Genomic DNA, 20,339 nt, shown 5'->3' with positions numbered 1-20,339 from the left:
AGTTAGAACGTGAGCCTCAGCCAAGTGCCTCATCTGAATCAGGGAATAAGGGTTATTATTTGCGCAAGCCTATAGAGTCACAGCCGGTGCTAAACTGTCCGATGCGAGAGGTTATTGGAGAGGGGGGCAATGCAACTTTTGTCTACACCCCATTTAGCACTTCAGATTTATTTAACTGAAAGAATCAGAGCCCCTCTTTTCGTGAAGACCCTGAAAAGATGAGGGACCTGTTTCAATCTATTGGGCAGACTCATCGACCCACTTGGGCTGATGTCCAGATGATGCTCCAGACCCTCCTAACCCCGGAGGAGAGGAGATTAGTGTTGGGTACAGCAGAACGTATTGCGGCAGCCAGAGTTGAGTCAGAGGGTGCTGCTGGTCGTACTCTGCGTGATACCTACCCTGTAGAAGAGCTAAGATGGGATAATCATACTGCAGAGGGCAGAGAGCTGAGTGCACGGTATTTAGGAATTATAGTGAAAGCAATGGGAAAGGCAATGCCTCGGGTTACCAATCTGTCTAAGTTGTATGAAGTGAGACAGAGAAGAGAGGAGGATCCCTCAGCTTTCCTTGGGAGGCTGTATGAGGCGTTTCGCAGGTTTTCGGATCTGGATCCAGAAGCCCCAGATAATCAACGCATAGTAAATCTTATGTTTATTGGTCAATCTGCTGCTAATATCCGTAAGAAGTTACAAAAAACTGAGGGAGGTGCGGGGAAACCAATTTCAGAGCTGGTGGAAATTGCATATAAGGTGTATGGAAATCGTGAGCAAGTGCAGGAGCGCAAGGAGGATAAAAAGGCTCAGCGACAGATGGCAGCACTAGCAGCTGCTATAACTGGAGGAAACCCTAGAAAGGCTAGGATATAGAAGGGGAAAGGAGAAAGAGTAGGAGCAGACGTTTGTGCTTATTGCAAAGAAAAAGGACACTAGAAGAGGGAATGCCCGAAGTTGAAGAAGAAGAGAGAGAGGGAACCGAGAGGTCACCTCATGCAGGCAGAAGACAAGGGTGAGGATTCAGAATAAAGGGGACAAGGATCTAAGACCACTACCCTTCGGGTTGGAGCCCGAGAAGATCCCATGGTAACCATTAGGGTTGGTGGCAAAAACTTTGAAGCCTTGGTGGATACTGGGGCTACATTTTCAATGATTCCAGAAAAACCCCCCTGTGCAAAAACTAGTGAACAGCATGTACTTGTGGAAGGGATTGAGGGAACACAGACCCGACTCCCTGTTTGTAAACCACTCCTCACCAAAGTGGGGGACCATTTGCTCGAGCACTCCTTTGTGTACTCTCCAAGTTGCCCGGTTGCACTCCTTGGGCGGGACTTACTCACAAAATTGCAAGCTAAGATCTTTTTCAGAGACGATCAGATGGTGGTCCAACTACCTGTCAAGCAGAGCTCGAACTATCAGATGGCTCTCCTGGAGAACCAACGCCCTGCAGTAAGTCCAGAAGATTACATGACTAAAGTAGACCCCTCAGTATGGGCTGATGGAACCCCTGCGCGAGCTAAGTTCGTCTCCCCGGTAAGGATTGTACTCAAGGATGGGGAGGGGCCCGTTCGGGTAAAGCAATATCCACTCAGCCGAGCGGCCAGAGCTGGACTCAAGCCGTTAATAGAAAAATACAAGAAGTACGGATGGCTAGTGGAAGGGTCCTCACCCTATAACACCCCCATTCTTGAAGTGCCGAAGGCAAATGGGGTCTCATACAGACTGGTCCAAGACCTACGGGCAGTAAATAAGAAGGTCCTTTCAGACCATCCTGTAGTCCCGAACCCCCGCACGATTTTAACACAAGTACTGGGGAAAACTAAAATATTTTCAGTACTAGATTTGAAAGATGCTTTCTTCTCTATTCCCCTTCACCAAGACAGTCAAAAATTGTTTGCTTTTAAATGGGAGGATCCAGACACCTTCCATAAAGCCCAACTCATGTGGACAGTTCTCCCACAAGAATTCATAGCAGCCCCTCATATTTTTGGACTTGCCCTTCAGAAGGACTTGGAGGAGTGGAAGGGATCACACCCCGCAGTGACTCTCCTCCAGTATGTGGATGACCTGCTAGTTGCAAGCCCAAACTTGCAGCTCTGCAAGGAAGCCACCAGGTCACTCCTAAACACGCTGGAGGAAAAAAAATATAAAGTCTCTAAAGAGAAAGCCCAGATATATCAGCCTGAAGTCACATTTTTGGGATATAAGCTCTCAAAAGGAGTCAGAGCCCTGAGTGCAAATCGCATACAGGCAATCCAAGGTCTAACCCCACCTAAGTCACCCAAGGAGCTGCAGGCATTCCTAGGGCTAACTGGGTTCTGTCGACTATGGATACCAGATTATGGTGGGAAGGCTAGACCACTGTATGAATCCCTGACTAAGGAGAGTCTCACTAAATGGAAATGGAATAAAAAAATGCAGCATGCCTTTGATCTGCTTAAAGCAGCATTAACCCAGCCCCCTGCCCTAGCCATCCCAAATAGTAAAAAGCCATATCGACTGTATGTTCATGAGAATCAAGAGGTTGCATCAGGGGTGCTGACACAGCCATCGGGCCCGACCTGGAGACCCGTGGGATATTATTCAAAGGTTCTAGATCCAGTTGCACTCGGGTGGCCAGCCTGTCTTCTGGCTGTGGCAGCCACAGCAGTGGTTGTTGAAGAAGCCCAGAAGATAGTCATGGGTGCGAATATGGAAATACTCACTCCTCATGGAGTTCCCCAGATCCTAGAAACTGAGGGAGGGAAATTTCTTAACCCCTCCAGACAATCACGGTATAAGATATTTTTGCTCTCTAATCCAGGACTTACTTTCAAACATACTACAACTTTAAACCCTGCAACCTTGCTGCCGGAGTCAAGGAAACCGACGCATGACTGCCTTGAGGTCCTGAATCAAACTACGCAGGTGTGGCCTGATCTTGCTGAGGACCCAATTAAGAACCCAGATGTTAAATACTTCATAGACAGCTCCAACTCTGTCATCGATGGAAAAAAACGAACAGGATGTGCAGTGGTAACCTTGGATAAGGTAGTATGGAGGGAGTCATTGCCAAGCTCATGGTCGGCACAGGCTGCAGAACTCACTGCGCTCACCCGAGCATTACAGCTGGGGACAGACCAGCGGGTTAATATATACACTGACTCTCGCTATGCTTTTTCTACAGTCCATGCACACGGACTATTGTGGAAAGAAAGGGGTTTCATTACGGCCTCTAGAAATAAGATTGCTAATGGCCCCCAGATTATCAAGCTACTAGAGGCACTCCACCAGCCTAAGGAGATAGCAGTCATTCATGTGCGGGCCTATGGGAAGGCTGCTAAGGAAAAGCATAAGCTTAAAAATGCAAAGGCTGATGCAGCAGCAAAGGAAGCTGCATTCATTGGGGGAGAAGCGGAGGAGGTATCCAAGCAGGCCATGTCCCATGCCATATGGCCATATGTCCAGGATTTAGTCCCGCAGTATTCCCCTGAAGAAGATAAGTTTGCACAAAAAGCTTGTGCAAAAAAAAATTCCCAGGGGTGGTGAATAGTACCAGAAGGGAAAGTCATGATACCCAGGCCATTGCTTCGGGAGGTGCTGCAACAGCTCTATGCAAGAACCCATATGGGAGGCTTGGCCATGGGTGATCTAGTGATCCGCCAAGCAGTAGCCCCAGGGCTATATGTAGAAGCCCAGCGCATTGCTACCAAGTGCATCACATGCCAAAAAATAAACCCTCAAAGGAAACCCCCTGTGCCAATGAGAGGTAAACCCTGGGCAGCGTACCCTGGACAAGCATGGCAGATTGATTTTGCCGAGCTCCCACGGTCCGGACATCACGGGTTTTTACTTGTCATGGTAGACCAGCTCTCTGGTTGAGTCGAGGCCTGGCCCACCAGAACTGCCACTGAGGCTACAGTAGTGAAGTATTTGTTGCAGGAGATCATTCCACGGTATTCCCTGCCTAAGTCCATTGAGTCGAATCAAGGACAACACTTCGTGGAAAAAGTGGTTCAAAAAGTCACGCAAACTCTCAAGGTTACTTGAAAATTACACACACCATGGAGACCACAGAGTTCAGGACAAGTGAAACACATAAATAGAACTTTAAAAACTCTGCTCACCAAAATCTGTATTAAAACACGCCTTAAGTGGCCTCAAGCACTGCCGCTCGCTCTTACTAGCATTCGAAACACTCCCCGACGGGGCCTCAAATTGACCCCATATGAAATTATATTTGGCAAGCCCCCTCGAGTCTTACCTCCTAAAATGCAAGAGAATGTAACTTTTGAATTAGGTAATAGTGAGCTTCATATGTACGTTATTGCTTTGCAGTCTGTCTTGTCTTCTCTTCACAGGTATGCAGCCTCCTTTCAGCGCCTGCCTTTAGACGTACCGGTACATGACTTCTCCCCGAGGGACTGAGTCTTAGTGCAGCGGTGGAAAAAGGAACCCTTGACTGAGAGGTGAAGTGGCCCGTTCCAAGTACGTCTAACAACCCACACAGCTGTAAAGATTGCTGGCCATGACTGTTGGATACACCATACCCATGTAAAACGACATCCACAAGCATCAGAGGACAACAACTCCCAAGACGAACTCACTCCAGAAGCTGAGTCGTCTTCGGAACAAGAAGCCAGCAAGTAAAGCTGTGAACCTACTGGTAATCTCCAAGTGCGCCTAAGATGGCTTAATCAAAGCTCAAAAAATTAGTCAAGAAAGTAAAAGGGAAAATATGGTAAGAATTTTAATGTGCCTTGTTGTTATCTGCATAATAAAAGAAGCAAAATTGCGTAGCCTTAACCACTAGCCTATGCCCCCGCTTTCCCAAATTGCTCCCCCAGGGACAAATTTGTATGTTGATATGATGCAAAGAATTGCAAGTACTTTTAATCTTACCAACTGCTGGGCCTGTGAGGGGCTCCAAGAGGCCGGAGAACAGTGGCCTTGGAGAGCTTTTCCTTTGGCCCCAAAATAGTTAGTCAGTAACAAAGCGGATGTTAAAAGTACTGGTCAAGAATAGGATAAGAACTGCAGCTAGGATCTTTCCCAAGTGACATTGGGAAAGGACTGTATTAGCAGTAATGGTACAAGAAGAAGTTTGGGACATAGTCAGTGTACATGGACATTAAAATGGGCCCGAATATGCAGCAAGTATGCTGATCAATGAAATTCTGCTGCCGTTAGACTCCCAATCTCCACACAGATGCAAAATCTCAAAAAAACAAGAATATTACCTTTCAATCCTGACCCTACCAGATGTCAGGCATATAAAAAGGCCCGAGGCGAACGATTTACCTACATCTATAAATGGCAATGGGCACACCCGAATGGCACAGTGGCAAGGTTTAATACATATTAAAGTGCCTTAAATGACACAAATAAAATAACCAAGTGCGAGTATAGAAATAAAGATGGCGTATGGAAATGTCAGTTTAAACTGAGTAACTATCACACTGGCCCTTTAGGGCATAAGGGCACCAAATACTATCCCCTTCTTTTCCACAGCCGTGACCCCCTAGCCTTAGGAAAAAAAAACAAAGCCCTAAAAGGACATTATTAGATTTGTGGAAAGCGTGCCTATACGGTACTACCACGAGGGTAGACAAAAACCTGCTATATTGGAGTAATTGTACCATCTTTCTTTTTGTTACCATCTAAGGTTGGAAATAAGCTAAGAATCTCTTTATATGATGATTGAAAAAGAGCCAAGAGAAGTATTAATGTAAGTTTGACACAGGGTGGCTCCCAAAAGTAAAAGAAGGATGAGTGGCCTCCTCAAAGGATCATTAAGTATTATAAACCAGCTACATGGACTAATGATGAAAGTTGGGAATACCAGACACCAATATATATGCTAAATAAAATCATCTGGTTGCAGGCAGTCTTGGAAGTAATTACTAACCAGACCGCCACTACTCTCGAGTTGCTAGCCCGACAAAGTTCTCAGATAAAGAAAGCCATATACCAAAATCGAATGGCTTTAGACTATTTACTTGCAGAGGATGGCGGAGTCTGTGGAAAATTCAACCTTTCTAATTGTTGTCTCCAAATAGATGATAACAAAAAAGTGATCTTAGAGATTGCCAAAGAAATTAGAAAAATAGCCCATGTACCAATACAAACGTGGGAAACCACATGGAATAAGGACTGGTGGTTTCAATTATTTGGAGGACCCTAGTGGAAAAAAGTAGAATTTGTGCTTTTGTGTGCTCTAACTAGTTTAATTTTTATCCCTTGCCTTATTCCTTGTCTCACTAGATTGATAACCACCACAGTAAAAGAAATGCAGGTCACAGCAGTTCCTTTAAAAGCACAGACTATAGCAAAAGTCATAATCCTCAAAAAAATTCCTCATAATTATCTTAATATGCCCAAATAAAGTAAAGAGCAGAAAGCATCTTGAGGGGGGATATTGTTAGAAATATTATCGAAAATGCATTATCAATAGTATTGTTAAAACAGCTGTTAGCTCCCATCAATAGTGTTGTCAAAAAAGCACAGCTGCTAGCTCTCCTTGTCTCCTTGGTGGAATAAGGGGGGGTTGGAGATTGAAGGAAAAAGCTACTAAGGGCTCTTTGTACTAAGGTATCACTCCCTCTTTGTTCTGCAAATTTACTATCTCTTTGTTACAGTAAAGCTTATACTCCTTAGCGTTCTCATGCAGATAAGAGTAAATTGCCATTTTTTTGGTTCTGCCCTTGAAGGCAGGAGAGGTTTGAACTTTTGTAAACTGAAGTGCTTTCTGGGCAAGCGCAATTAACTAATACATATAAGCCTATCCGCCCCGCATACTTAAGTAGTTAATTATAATACACATGCGATGTATGATGTGACGTATTCACATACATGTTTGTATGAACCAAAAATAAGTTGTAAGAGTTCCTGCTTCTATACACGTGCTCAGAAGAGAGGGGATAAAAGCCTGCTGAGGAATGTTCCCCGCGGGCAGAGTGTTTGATCTTTTATCTCTCTCTCTAACCCTATTTGCAAATATATACCTTTTATATTGCTAATGAAGTGTGTCTGTAACTAAGAGTTTTTTTTTTGCCTCCCGAGAAATGAACCATAACAAATTTCTACAACACCTGGATCCTCCTTGGAGGATTTCTTCTCAGTGTGCATGCTCAATCCTTTCCAGGTTGCAGCGTACTATAGCACCATACCTCTGGCTGCTTAAAAGATGGCACCAAAACTCTCCTGCTTCTCTGACTGCCCCGGAATGGCTCCTGTACTGAGCCTACGTCACAGGTTCAGTGTCTGATTTACTCCCTCTCTCCTCTCCACCCCTTTGCATCAGGACTGCAGGTCCTGCCCTTTTCTCTACTCCCTGGTAAGTTTGTTTGTTTTTGCAGCAAGGCCACCCAAATTGTGGAGCCTCCCATTTTTCACAGAACCCATCTGATTTAATATTTTCCATGAAAAATGAGAAATTGCAATTTTGGTAGGTCCCTAAATATGAGCCTGCAATATGATATAGCTGCACAAAGGGCAAATGCAGTTTTGAGCTGCATCAATATGTTAGAAATAGAATATTGTTAGAAATGCACAGCTTGCATCTTGCACCTGATAAGAAAGAGATACTGCCAAGGACTTTTTTCCTCTCCCAGCCTTGCTACAGCCTTTCTCATGCTAATTGCAGTTTCTCCCCCATCCTCTCCCTAGTCTTTCTCATACAGATTGCAGGAGCCAAAATTCAATTATCTGTGTCCTTGAAAAGGGGGGGGAAAGTAAACTCTTGGTGACCTACTGTAGTTTCTGAGCATGCTTAATTAGCTGATGCATATTTACCTCTCCGCCCTGCATACTTAAGTAGTTAATTATACTATACATGCGATGTATGTAGTGATGTAACCACATGTATACTTGTATGAAACGGAAGTAAGCTGTAAAAGTTCCTGTTTCTGCACACGTGCCCAGGAGGGAGAAGATAAATATTCCCTGCAAAATTCCTTTGTTGGTTCAAAGTAATCTGAGTTCTTGACTCTGCTCTGACCCTATTTGCAAATATACCTTTTGTGCCATCAAATGTATGTGTGTCTGTAATTTTTTTGCGGGCCTCCAGAAAAACGAACCGCTTTATGCATCAAATAGAAGCATTAAGCGCAAGACATGTGAAGTGATAGTTCCCCTGTACTCAGCACTGGTTAGGCTTTATCTAGATTACTGTATGCTGTTTTGGGTTTCACATTTAAAAGGATGTGGAAAAGTTAGAGAGGGTCCAGAAGCAAGCGACAAACATGATGAATGGCTTGGAAGGCAAGTCATATAAGAAAAGGTTGAAGTAAACAAGACTTCAGCTTATGGAAAAGGCACTTAAGAGGGGACATGCTAGCAGTCTTGAAATACTTGAAGGGCTGCCATAAAGAGGAGGGAAAGCACTGTTTTTCTTTTGCTGCAGTGTAGAGGATGTGGACTAGTGGCTTGAAGTTGCAGCAAAGTAGGTTTAGATTGGATATCCAGAAAAACTTCTTTATTATAAGAACAGTGCGTCAGTGGAACATACTGCCTAGAGAAGCTGTGGACTCTCCATCATTGGAAGTGTTCAACAAAAAGTTGATAAGCATTGGTCAAGGATCATATAGGAGTAGCTATGTTTATGGTCAACTATGGGAATTTCCCATGCTTGTGAGCTTTGCTGGTTGCTTCCCCCTGCCTGCTCCTACATGTGTTAAGGTTTTCTTTCACCATCCTCAGAAACACTGGGTATTGGCTGCAGCCCAGGCTGGGATTATAACTGGGGTGTGACTTTCCTTCTCCTGGAACTTTAAATCTGGAGGTTTCTAGCTAGAGGGTTTTGTCCTCTGCTCAGGCTCAGACTGACTGCCATATCTGTGGTCAGTAAGGAATTTTACCCAATGGCTAGACTGGTACAGACTGTGGTTTTTTGCCTTCCTCTGTATTGCAGAACATGGCCCTCTTCTTGGGATCTCTCAAGCATTTTTAACAACCTTTGCAGCAGCAGGCTACCGTTGTCTCTCTGCTTTACCTGTGGCAGGTTAGGGTGTATATTTTGTGGTTGTGTCAGGGTTAACTGTAGTTTTACTAATAAGTTACACAATGGATTTGTATGGTATGGTTTGGACAGGGATGATGCAGCCTCTGGTGTGGGTTTGGATGATATGACCTGTGGATGTCCCTTTCAGCCCTACTTTTCTATGATTCATGTATTAATGCTGCTTAGGAGATCTTTGACTTGCAATGTTGATAACCTTTTTTTCCATTCCTCCCACATCTCCTCTGCAATCTTACATATCCAGTTTCCAGATATTCTGCACAGTGCTCTTTCTGGATAGAGTGCTCTTTCTCTTTGCAGAGTTTGGTTTTTAACGGTGTTAAGGCTCCATCCACAACACCAGTTGACTTTTGTAGGGGACGCAGTTACTCAGGAGTTCTGAAAAATCAGGACTTATATCACTTCCTTTTAACACTGGAATTTTTCTTCTCCAGTTTTTATAATAGCTGGTATCAACGAGTTGAACTTCTAGCTGGTGATTTGCTACTGATAGTAACTGGTAATCCCCTGTCTGTAATTACCTGCAACACTTGTACTCTTTTGCATATCAGTGGAAGACGCTTCACTCCTTAATGGCAGTGGCTTTAATTATCTTTGTTTCTTTATTTAGGAGCTGTTTCAATTCACTCAGATATTCTAGAGTTGCTATTTTACATTGTGTCTTGTCCTTAGCAGCTAAATACCGGCATTACAAACTTTGCATGGGTAAAAGTGCAAGGATAAATTTAAGAGAATATTTTAATGGCAACAAAGAGCAAGATGTTCTAATTGTGTTTAAACACAAAGACCTACTAATGACTGGCCCATTACAGTCAAAGTCCATTATCTTGCTTTTATTTCTCTGCAAGGAAAACTCCTCTTAGGATTTATTACTCCCAAATGCATGGGAGATTAACCTGTTTTCTTAATGGTGATTTTAATGATATTATAATCTGCTCTGTGTAATAATGTCCTACACAGAGAAAATGAAAACAATTCCTGGATGTCTCGAGTGTATTTCAACAACCCTTGCAGCAGCAGGACACTGGCTGCTGTAGTTCCCCTGCTTTAACTGTGGCAGGTTAGGGTGACTATTTAGTTTTAGTACTAGGTGAGAGAAGGGTTGTATGGGATGGCTGGAACAGAGATAGTCCAACCCCTTCAGGCACGAAGTTGGACTAGATCAGCATTTCTCAACCTGTGGGTTGTGACCCAAAAGTGGGTCACAAAAATATATGAAGGGGCCATGAACAAACTTTAAAAATGGATTCTCCTTTAAAGGAAAAACACATGGGAAACTATGGGTTTTGCCTTGCAGGCTGGCAGAGCTCCAGCCTGTGAGAGGCAACTTGGGGCACCCCCTGCCCCACACACTGAGGGCTGGGGGTGAGGGTGAGGGGCAGCAGGTTGGGAGGGACACGGGGTCTGGACTGACCATCCATGTTTACAAATGGTCCTGGTACAAAAATGGTTGAGAACCACTGGACTAAATGATCTTCAGAGGTTCTTTCCAGCCCTATTTTTCTATGATTTTATAAGGAAATTATTTGGATGGCAATGTCTGATTTCCCCATTGATACCTAAAGAAGTGGGGAAGCTGCATCTGTACCTTAGTCCCAGCCAAATTGCACTCCAACAAGAACCAGTGGTAGACCTCTCTGTGATTTCGATGGGAACTGAGTTGGGCTACCCCAAGCGCTTTCAAAAAGCCTGCTTGGGAGCTCTCTTTTCAGCACCACCATGTAGAAATAAAGCATTCACTGCTCTCTGGAGCAGTAGAGCAGGCGGACTGGTCTGTCAAAGACACATGGTGTTTTGTTACCTCTTCCCAGAGTAGTGCCCAGAATACATCTCCTGGGAGGAGGGTGACTGAATTGCATTCTCAAAGGGCGGAAGTCAGTACACAGCCTTGTCTAACAGGTCAGTAATGAGTTTGCCTGTGAGTTGGTATCGGTTCACCATGTTTCAGGAGCAAGGAAGTTGAGTAAATCCTTTTCCAGCTGGTCTACTGGGCTGGAAGCAAGCCAAAAAAGAACTAATTTCTTAAGCAGTAGAACATTTTTTAACCAGCTCAGGTCACCACACATGTATCATCCTAGTTCTCTTTTATCTATACAGCCTACCTAACCAATATCAGACCAAAATCAGGTTTTCAGTCAACAGCCCTCATTACCTCTGGGTCAGTTTCTCTCTCTTGCACTTTCCTTTTTTCATGGAGAACCACAGAAGTGTCTCTAAAGAAAATGAGCATTGGGATCAGGAGCACAGCATGCTGACTGGCTTCCTCCAGCTGCAGAGAAGAGAATGACTATAACTCTTACCTCCTTGAGAGCTGAGTTTAAGGCTCACCTGAAGACACTGGCCTCCTCACAATAACACCAGCCACTGGAAAAATATGAGACAGAGCTTATAACAGAAAATGGAAGAAGGAGGATGTTAAAAAAAGCAGATTTATTTTGGTAGGGAAAAAGGAGAGAAAACAAAGCACTTTTAGTTGGCTCCTTCTGTTTTGTAATTTTTTCAGGTGTCCAGATACCCTGATTAGACTAGATTAGACCAGACAGATGAATCAGGTCATCTCAGAAATGACTCCAATTTCTTCTTGAAGTGATTCCTATAAGTTTATTCAGTATTATTTTTCTGGTGCATTTGAAATACTGGAATAACTCTACCAAACCTATTAGGGTCGCTATATATTTAAATGAATGTTGTTTTTCTTAATTTCTGTGTCAGTTGTAGCTCTTAAAAGACAGAAGCAATGTTGTGTGTAGTTTGATCTTTTGGAAGTCTCTCATTTCTGGCAGTTTTAGAAGTATAGGGAGAGAGATTCCTTGCTACCACTATACAGCACACATAGCCAATGCTACACCCAGGATGCATCCAGAAATCCCACCTAAGGGTCGGCAAGGCCTGCTGGCATCATGACCTGACCATCACTCTGATGAAAGCCAGACTGTGGCAGATAGCAGAGTAGCTTTCCTGAGGGACAAAGAGCCAACAAGAGACAATGGGGAGGGAGGTTGGTAATAAGATTTCGCACCTTTGACTGACACTATCATGTGAATCTGACTCAAAACAACAATAGTGACTGGGGAAGATTTTTCAAAAGCACAAACTGGGGAGAGGCCCAGTTCCTAGTGAAGATCAGTTGGAGTTAATTGTCCTTTTGCCTTTGAAAATTGCCCTGTGGATGTATTTTTCTTGCTTAAATGAACTGAATTGGAGATCCCTGTGGACTTCCTTGTGTATGGGTACCTTTAGGGAGACCAGGCCGAATCCACAAAGCCTGGTCCAAAGGTGAGCTGTGGCTTGCAACCCATCTGCTATTGCCACTTCTCCCTCCCTCTGAATTGCTGCTGACATGTGATGGCTAGAAAATGGTATTTATAGGTTTGTTTTGGGGAACTGGCTTATAAGTAAAATATATATGTATTAGAATAATGGCCCACGGTGGAAGCAAGCGTTAATTGATTTCTAAAGGCCTGGTTGTCACAGTTATCTCATGTCACAACATAAGATAGGATGGCACCAGCTCACAAGGCCCAAGGGTAGGGGCCTGATTGTTCCTGAGAGTTCAGTTGTGGGGGAACAGGCCAAATTAGGAGAAGACCCAGAAAGCCCAAATTAGGATGTATGCACATGATGGGTTTATGAAACAAAGAAATATGCTGACAAGACAGAACGTGGACAGTGTGCTTACCACAGAAAGGCCAATCAGAGATATCCATGGATGGAGAGTCATCAGGAGGGGGAAGGAATACAAAAACAGAAACTTTAGAGCAACAAAGGGTCCCCATCCCCAAGAAAGTTACCTGAGAGGGGAACCTGAGGCACCATGGACTGTGGGCATATCACTAGCTCATCTCACCCACCCCACTGGGGTGGGTGGGTCTCTGCCTCCAACCTCCAGGCTGTTGACATTTGACATTTGAAAGCAGGGGTGACATGTAGGGGGTGCATGCGGGTACACGTGCACCCCCTGAGTATGGTGGTGCACTCCCTGCAAAAAGGTGCCACTGACACTACTGGCGGCGCCTGCGGGCAGTCGCTGCTTGCCACCCCACCACTGCCACTGCTGGTGGTGTCTGCAGGTAGTCCACAATAGCCTCTGGGCACCTGCGGGTGGTCGCCAACCCTTGGTCAGTGCTCACACCCCTCCACCAACAGTGCCAGTGGCGTCTGCAGGAGCTCTCAGCTTACCACCACCGAGCTCCCACCGCCACCGCTTCACTCCCACTGCTACCAGCGCGGCTGCGCCCCCCCAGCCACCAAGGACACCTGCTGTTCATGTTCCAAAGAGAACCTCGGAGTGAAGTTGTCCTTTGCTTGAGGAAAAAAATATTTAGAAACAATATAAAAGATACTGCTCTCAGAGAGCAAGAGAGCTGATGTTTATCTGCTATTTTTATGGGTGGTGGTATATTTATTATTGAACTGTTGGTAATGGAAAGTTAATAGATCTTATCCATATAGTTGGGTTCTATAGGCTTGTTAAAGTGATGGGATAACTGAAGGCATCTCCAAAAAAGGAATGATTGGTAGTATTGTAAAATTTCAGATGAAGTGCCAAAAATATTTGATGCCAGACTTTGGTTTTGCATTGAGTTTATCTCAGCAAGTTACACTTCTTTGAACTGATTATATTTCTCCAGTCAAGATGTCCACTTCTATCAATCATTAACAAAAATAAGGTTAGCAGTCTATGGGACAAAGTGTTACTCATCCAATTAAGGAAATATTTTGATCTATATACGAAATAAGTTTGAGGATGCATACAGTAACTAAGATTAATTTAGTGGCTTTTTCTTCTTATGCACAGATTTTTATGTGGTGTTGTGTAGGATTAAGGGGGATTAAGTATTTGACATCATTCCTTTGTCTGTACAGAGCTACATATGAGAATTTACTGAATGAGTGAGAAAACTACAGCCTACCCTGAAACAGTGGAAGCAATGGATCAAACTGAGCATCAACAAAAGGAATTTCTGTATTTATTACTTTTCTAAAGGCAAACACAGCTCTTTGACAGCAGATACTCTAATATATAGATCCTAAAGAGTTTTGGGATTTACTAAAAAAAGAGGGGAGCTCAAGACTGGGATGCCTTTGTCTTTTGTTTTCAGTGCCGCCTTGTTTTTTTTGCCTCCACTTTATGGTATGCTGTTCCTCAATAACAGGATCACTAAAAATAAAAAGTCATTCAGGTGGATTGGTTGAATCTGTTGTGTTTCTGTTTTGGGAGAGATGGACCTTGCAATAAAACTGCTGTTCCTTACCTGCCTATGGCCAATAGTGGTGCTAGCCAGCGTAAATTCTCAAAGTCGTCATCACCATCACCATCACCATCACCATCAACAGCAATGCTTGCCCATGAGGAAATATACCAGGTAAGCTGTATACCCTGTCTTGTGGCCATGTTCCTAATAAACTTTGTGCGTCTGTCAACAAAATGAGGAACAAATCCTCTTTATTCAGTGTCCTGCTTCACCAGATTCTCTATTTGCACAGAGCACAGTGTGTCCTCAGTATTGATGTGGCCTGTTGGTGCTCTTAAATCACAAATAATAAACAATAACAATTTTATAACAAATGTTGTATCGGTGACCATGACAGCATCTACAGCATGATTATTATATAGTATAATGATAGTACAATGTTTTGTGTTTGTGTCTACTAGTTATATGATCAATTAGTTATTATTTGTACAGCTCTTTACAATGTTAAACACATATGAAGACTAAATATTGTGATTAGTTGATCAATATCAACACACACCTGTCCCAGAGCATCATATTTTAATACCATCAGAAGAAGTGCATACCAAGATTGGGCCATTATTATATTATCTTTATTGCCCCCAAGATGATAATATTTATAATCTCATGCTACTGCCTTTTAAAGAAAAGAACAAGGTGAGCTTAATTATTTTACAGTCTAGTTTCTTTTCTGCAATGCAGCCACTGACTGGATTTTATTTATACAATTGTTATGTGTCTAACTGCTAATCTCACTTCTTAACCAGATTCATTAATTTTGTTTAGTATGAGTAGGATTAAATCCAACTTTTGGAACTAAAGGGAGGCGTGAGAAAGGTAATAGTTATTTCTTTGCCTTTCTTCTTCGGTTCCTGATTTATAAAGAAATATGATGCAAAGCTTTTTGACACGTATGTTTCTAGGCAAAGCAGCTCTTGTTGCAGTAACAGTTGGTAGAGGTACAGTTTGATATTATACCTATGGGGTGAAAACTCTGAATGTGAGTCTGTGTATGCATTATAAGATATACATATAAATGTAAGACCCCCAGTTACTGCCAGTGATAACCCAAACCCATCGAAGTTCTGCCTTCTTATGAAAGTAGAAGAAAATGCCCAAAAAAAGGTTACATTTAAGGAAGAAGAGGGAAGACATTCTGGTTTATGTTATAATGGTGACTACTAGCATTGCATCATAATGGACAGCGTGAGGCCTATATCCTGTTCATAACTTATTTTATGTTGATAGAGTACAATGTAATGGGACTATTCTGGCATACTTGGCATTTTTAAAGCTTGAATGTCCATTTCCTATGTTTTGCTGTGGGTAGGAGTACATGCCCTGTAATAAACTTCAGGACTGGAACTACTGAGCGCTGCATTACTCTGAATCACTGAATTTCTTCCTGATGCCATGTGCCAGAAATGCAAAGCAATGGGACCAATGCAAATTTAAAAACTGAAGTGCTTGAAGCAGCTGCCTAGTTCAAGGGAACTCCTCAGGACTTTGATATCTAGGTCATGGGTTCAAATGTAGTCCAAGCCACACATGCTGGAAAGATGTGGTGGCTCAGCAGTCTGTCAGAAATGACCCGAGTGTTTGCCAAGAGCAGTTACCCATAACAGTAAAGCCAAAACAAGTCACTATCAAAATGAGAACTAACTGGCCACTTGTGAGTCTCAGCAAATAGAAAATGAACTAGAACAGAACCTCACCTTTTGGCTAGCCTGCAAGGTGTTTCCTGGTAGTGTGAGTTGAGGCATATTGACTGGAAGATGAGGAGCGATCACAGGCCACTGTAGCCCATGCTTGTCCTGTTTTGTGAATGACAGATTTATGTCTCTGTGCTGTTGGTCCAATCTCCCCCAGTGGCATAAATATTTACAGAATGGAAGAGGGGCCCCGTAGTGAGAATCAGCAGCTGCAGTGAAATCCTACTTGACAGACTGTGCTGGCTGATTGCCACATGATAGCAATAATGCTTAGTACTAGAATATAACCCTCTTCATCTTCAGAGAGCTCTACAGGCATCAACTAATTAATCCACAAAACGCTCCCCGGTGATGGGCAACATAAAAATGGGAAGACGGTCGGCTGCAGCCTCCATAAAGAAGTCAGTGGAGCTAGATTGATTTATAGCCCCTAGGATCTGGCCCCAAATATCTGTGTTCCTTAGACCCCGGCTATGTAAAGGCCGGGACTGGAACCAGAGGGTACCAAAGACTGGCAGCTGCAAGGCAGCATTTCTGCAGAAAAGGGCCAAATAGGTTTAATTTTTCTTTGTTTGATTATTTTTGGCTTTATTTTGAACAGGGACATTCCTGCTAAGATGTTACAGCAGGGCCCAGTTTCCTGTCAGTCTCTTTCTTTCTGAGGAAAAACCTTTCAGCCAGCACTAGAGTGATTAGGGACACTGTTGCCAGATGGCCTTGGTTAAAAGTGTGGCCTTTTAGAAAGCATCCCATGTGAAAATGTTACTTAACCTACAACTTCCACTGGTTTAATAGAGTAACCTAATTCCCCCTCCAAAGCTATTTGTTTGCACTCTCTTGCAAAGAAGATTTTAAGGCATTAGCTAAAAGTACATGAGAAAGAGATTATTCTCGTGGTCCATTTCCTACAGTAAAGAACAAAAACATTTGACTGTAAAAGCGTTACAGGTCTTTTCTTTTTTTACAACAGCGAATACTGATTTTTAGTAAAAACATTGAAAAATCCACTCTTATGAGAGAGATCAATGTACATTTCTGATGAGGTCGTGATTTTTTTATTAATGAGTTCTTGTTTGGGCTTGAAGGTTTGATAAATCGCTCAATTTAAGGGTTCAAAAGCCAAATTGTTGCAGCACAACACAAAAGTAAGAATTCTCATTCCCTGACCTCTCCCCGTTGGGACACACTGACTTGACAGTGGCTGAACTGAGAGACACAGGAGTCTGTGATTCTCTGAAACATCAGTTTTTAATTATTTTCTTTCTTTTCAACTTGATTCATTAACAAATCAACATTATCAAATAAAAATAATTTTTAAAGATTTAAATCCCTTACAATAGGCATAAAGACTATTTATCTTCCATCAATAGTACTCCCTTAACCCAAGTCATTGTCCACAGAAGAGTCTTGTGTTCTTTTTTTCTCTTCCTTTCAGTCTCTGGCAGTTTCTTTATGTTTTAGTTCATGTTAAGCTTTTGCATTTCTCATTTTTCTGTGTCAATGTAAGAATAATGTTGTAGCCATAATGGTCCAGAAATTATGCAAGCGGCAAGGAGTCTTTAGGGTGACACATTTTATTGGATCAACTGTGTAGCTGGGATAGAGTTAGACATTTAAGCGCTTGAATGTAAGACTCTCTTTTGAATGTCTTGCATTTGAAAGTGTGTCAGTCTGTATCCCAACTAAATATTACCTTAGGAAAGCCTTGTCTCTCATACTCTATCTTTATATATAACTTAGTTTTCGATTCTAATATCCATACCGTTGTCTCGTTCCATTTCCCAGATCAGAACTTTACTATTCCATGTCCTCTGTATCCTTTTCAAACTGGCTAGTTTTACATAGATTGTAGTCACTAAAGTTTTAATGACTGACAACTCTTTTTGCATCATCTACTTGGAGAATTTATTTATTTATTTTCCTTAGCTTTCACAGTAACTTATTTTTAGAAGTCCAACTGGAAGCTTTAACAGTACTACTAATTGCCCAGGACCATTACATGATATTCAAGTATATTAACTCTGCCACAGGATGGTTTGGAAAAGAACAGAAGTTAATGATTAATTATGGGCACCTGTGACAGTAGTAACTGAGCAATCTTGGTTACAATCTTTTAACATTTCTTTTTTAATATGATCTCCTGGGTCTTCTTTAAAAAGGCAAAGCTCTATTAGGAGCCACTGTTCAATGTTTTCGCATAGTTTGAACCCTGGACTTTCAGCAGAGACCTCTATCATTTGGGCCAAAGGAGTAACTACAGTTGCTTACAGAAGATCAAGTTTGTTGCTCTGCTCATAGTGAAAGATATGGAGCATGTCCAAGTACCAGAAAAATGCATGTGTTTTCATGTTTTGGGCACAGCAAAACCAAGAAACAATTAAGCAGAGTTTTTTTGAGGGCACACTGTAAGTGAGACTTGAGTCTGCCATAGTGGTGGCCTGGATTCTTTAGATTCATAGATTGTTAGGGGCTGGAAGGGACCCTGCAGCTCATCAGGTCCAGCCCCCACCCCCTGCTCTAGGCAGGAAGAGAACTGGGGTTAGGTGACCCCAATGAGGTGACTGCTCAGTCTCCTCTTGAAAACCTCCAGAGTAGGTGACTGCACCACCTCTGGAGGGAGCTTATTCTACAGTCTGGACACCCTGACTATGAAGGAGTTTTTCCTGGAATTAAGCCTGAAGTGGCCTTCCAGGAGTTTATTTCCATTGGTCCTGGTCTTCCCAAGGGCTGCCCCAGTGAACGGCTGTTCACCGAGCTCCTTATGCACTCCTCTGATATAGTCGCAAGCTGCTATCAGGTTCCCTCTCAGCCTTCTCTTCTTTAGGCTAAAGAGGCCCAGGTCCCTCAGCCTTTCCTTGTATGGCTTGTCTTGCCAGACCCTGATCATACTGGTGGCTCTTCTCTGGACACTGTCACGCTTTTCCACATCCTTATTGAAGTGTGGCGCCCAGAACTGGACACAGTACTCCAGCTGCGGTCTCACCAGTGCTGAGTACAGTGGGAGTATCATTTCCTTAGTTTTACATGGGATGCATTGTTTGATGCATGCCAGCATGTTATTTGCCCTGCTGGCCACCACCTTGCACTGACAGCTCATATTCATGCAGTGGTCAATTATTAACCCTAAGTCCCTTTTGGTCGTGGTGCAAGTCAAGCTGTCACCACCAAGCCTGTATGTATGTTGAGGGTTGTTGGCCTCCAGATGTAGCACCTTACACTTGGAAATGTTAAACTTCATCTGGTTCCTGTCTGCCCAATTCTCAAGCCTGTGCAGGTCCACCTGTATCTGCAACCTGCCTTCTGACATAACCACACTGCCACATAACTTGGTGTTGTCCACGAACTAGGCCAGTGAGTTTTTCACTCTTCCATCCAAATAATTGATAAAGATGTTGAAAAGCCCTGGTCCAAGCATGAACCCCTGAGGGACACCACTGGCCACTTTGCACCAGACTGACACAGATCCGTTCATGAGAACTCTCTGGGTCCTACCCTGTAGCCAGTTTCCCACCCACGGACTCGTCGAGCAGCTGAGCCCACAATCTTCCAGTTTTCCCACAAGGATATTGTGGGATACTAGATCAAAAGCCTTTTGGAAGTCTAGGTATATAACGTCTCCCATGTCTCCCATGTCCAGGTGGCGAGAAACCTGGTCATAGAAGGAGATGACATGGGTAAGACCAGACCTACCCGCGACAAAGCCATGCTGGCTGTCGTTCAGAACCTTACCTTCCAGGAGTGTATCGTACATAGATTCTTTAATTAACTTTTCCAGGATTTTCCCTGGGATGTAGGTTAGGCTGATTGGCCTATAGTTGCCCAGGTCCTCCCTCTTCCCCTTCTTGAAGATGGGCACAATGTTGGCCCTCTTCCAATCCCCAGGGATCTCCCCTGTGCGCCATGAATTCTGAAAGAGCTTTGCCAGGGGTTCCACAATGATGTCAGCCAGCTCCTTCAGCACTCTTGGATTAAATCCATCCAGTCCTACTGACTTATGTCTAGCTTTTGTAGTTGGTATTGCACCCGCTCAGCATCCACAGTGGGGAAGCTGTAATTCCTGGCGTGCCCCCTATGAGCCTTATTTTGCTCGTCTTTCCCCTTGGTCCAGTGAAACAGCGAAGCAAAATGGGCATTCAGGAGTTCAGTTTTTTCCTGAATGTTGGTTACCAGCTGTCCTGAGGTGTTCAGCAGGGGTCCCACACTTCCATTTGTTTTCCTTCTACTGCCTACATACCTAAAGAAGGACTTCTTATTGTCCTTGCCTCCCGTGGCTAACCTAAACTCAGTCACCGCCTTGGCTTTTCTGATCATTTCTCTACAAGTGCTAGACACTAATATATAGTCCTCCTTGAGGACTGTCCATATCTTCCACTGTGCGTAAACCTCTTTTTTAAGAGGA

At 43.3% G+C, this 20,339-nt stretch overlaps 1 protein-coding gene across 1 annotated transcript in view; it reads left to right on the top strand.

The window, feature by feature from the left end:
- Positions 1 to 14,217: 14,217 nt before the first annotated feature.
- Positions 14,218 to 20,339, top strand: part of GABRR3 (gamma-aminobutyric acid type A receptor subunit rho3) — a 42,764-nt gene continuing 36,642 nt past the window's right edge. The window contains exon 1 of the mRNA XM_090031613.1: positions 14,218 to 14,360. Coding sequence (XP_089887739.1) covers positions 14,218 to 14,360 — 143 coding nt within the window. The remainder of the gene's footprint in view (positions 14,361 to 20,339) is intronic.

This window comes from Crocodylus siamensis, chromosome 1 (genome assembly GCF_052110815.1).
Source record: "Crocodylus siamensis isolate JL-2025a chromosome 1, ASM5211081v1, whole genome shotgun sequence".
Lineage (NCBI taxonomy): Eukaryota > Metazoa > Chordata > Crocodylia > Crocodylidae > Crocodylus > Crocodylus siamensis.
Note: the sequence above shows the minus strand (reverse complement) of the source record. Positions and strands in the feature narration are given on the sequence as shown.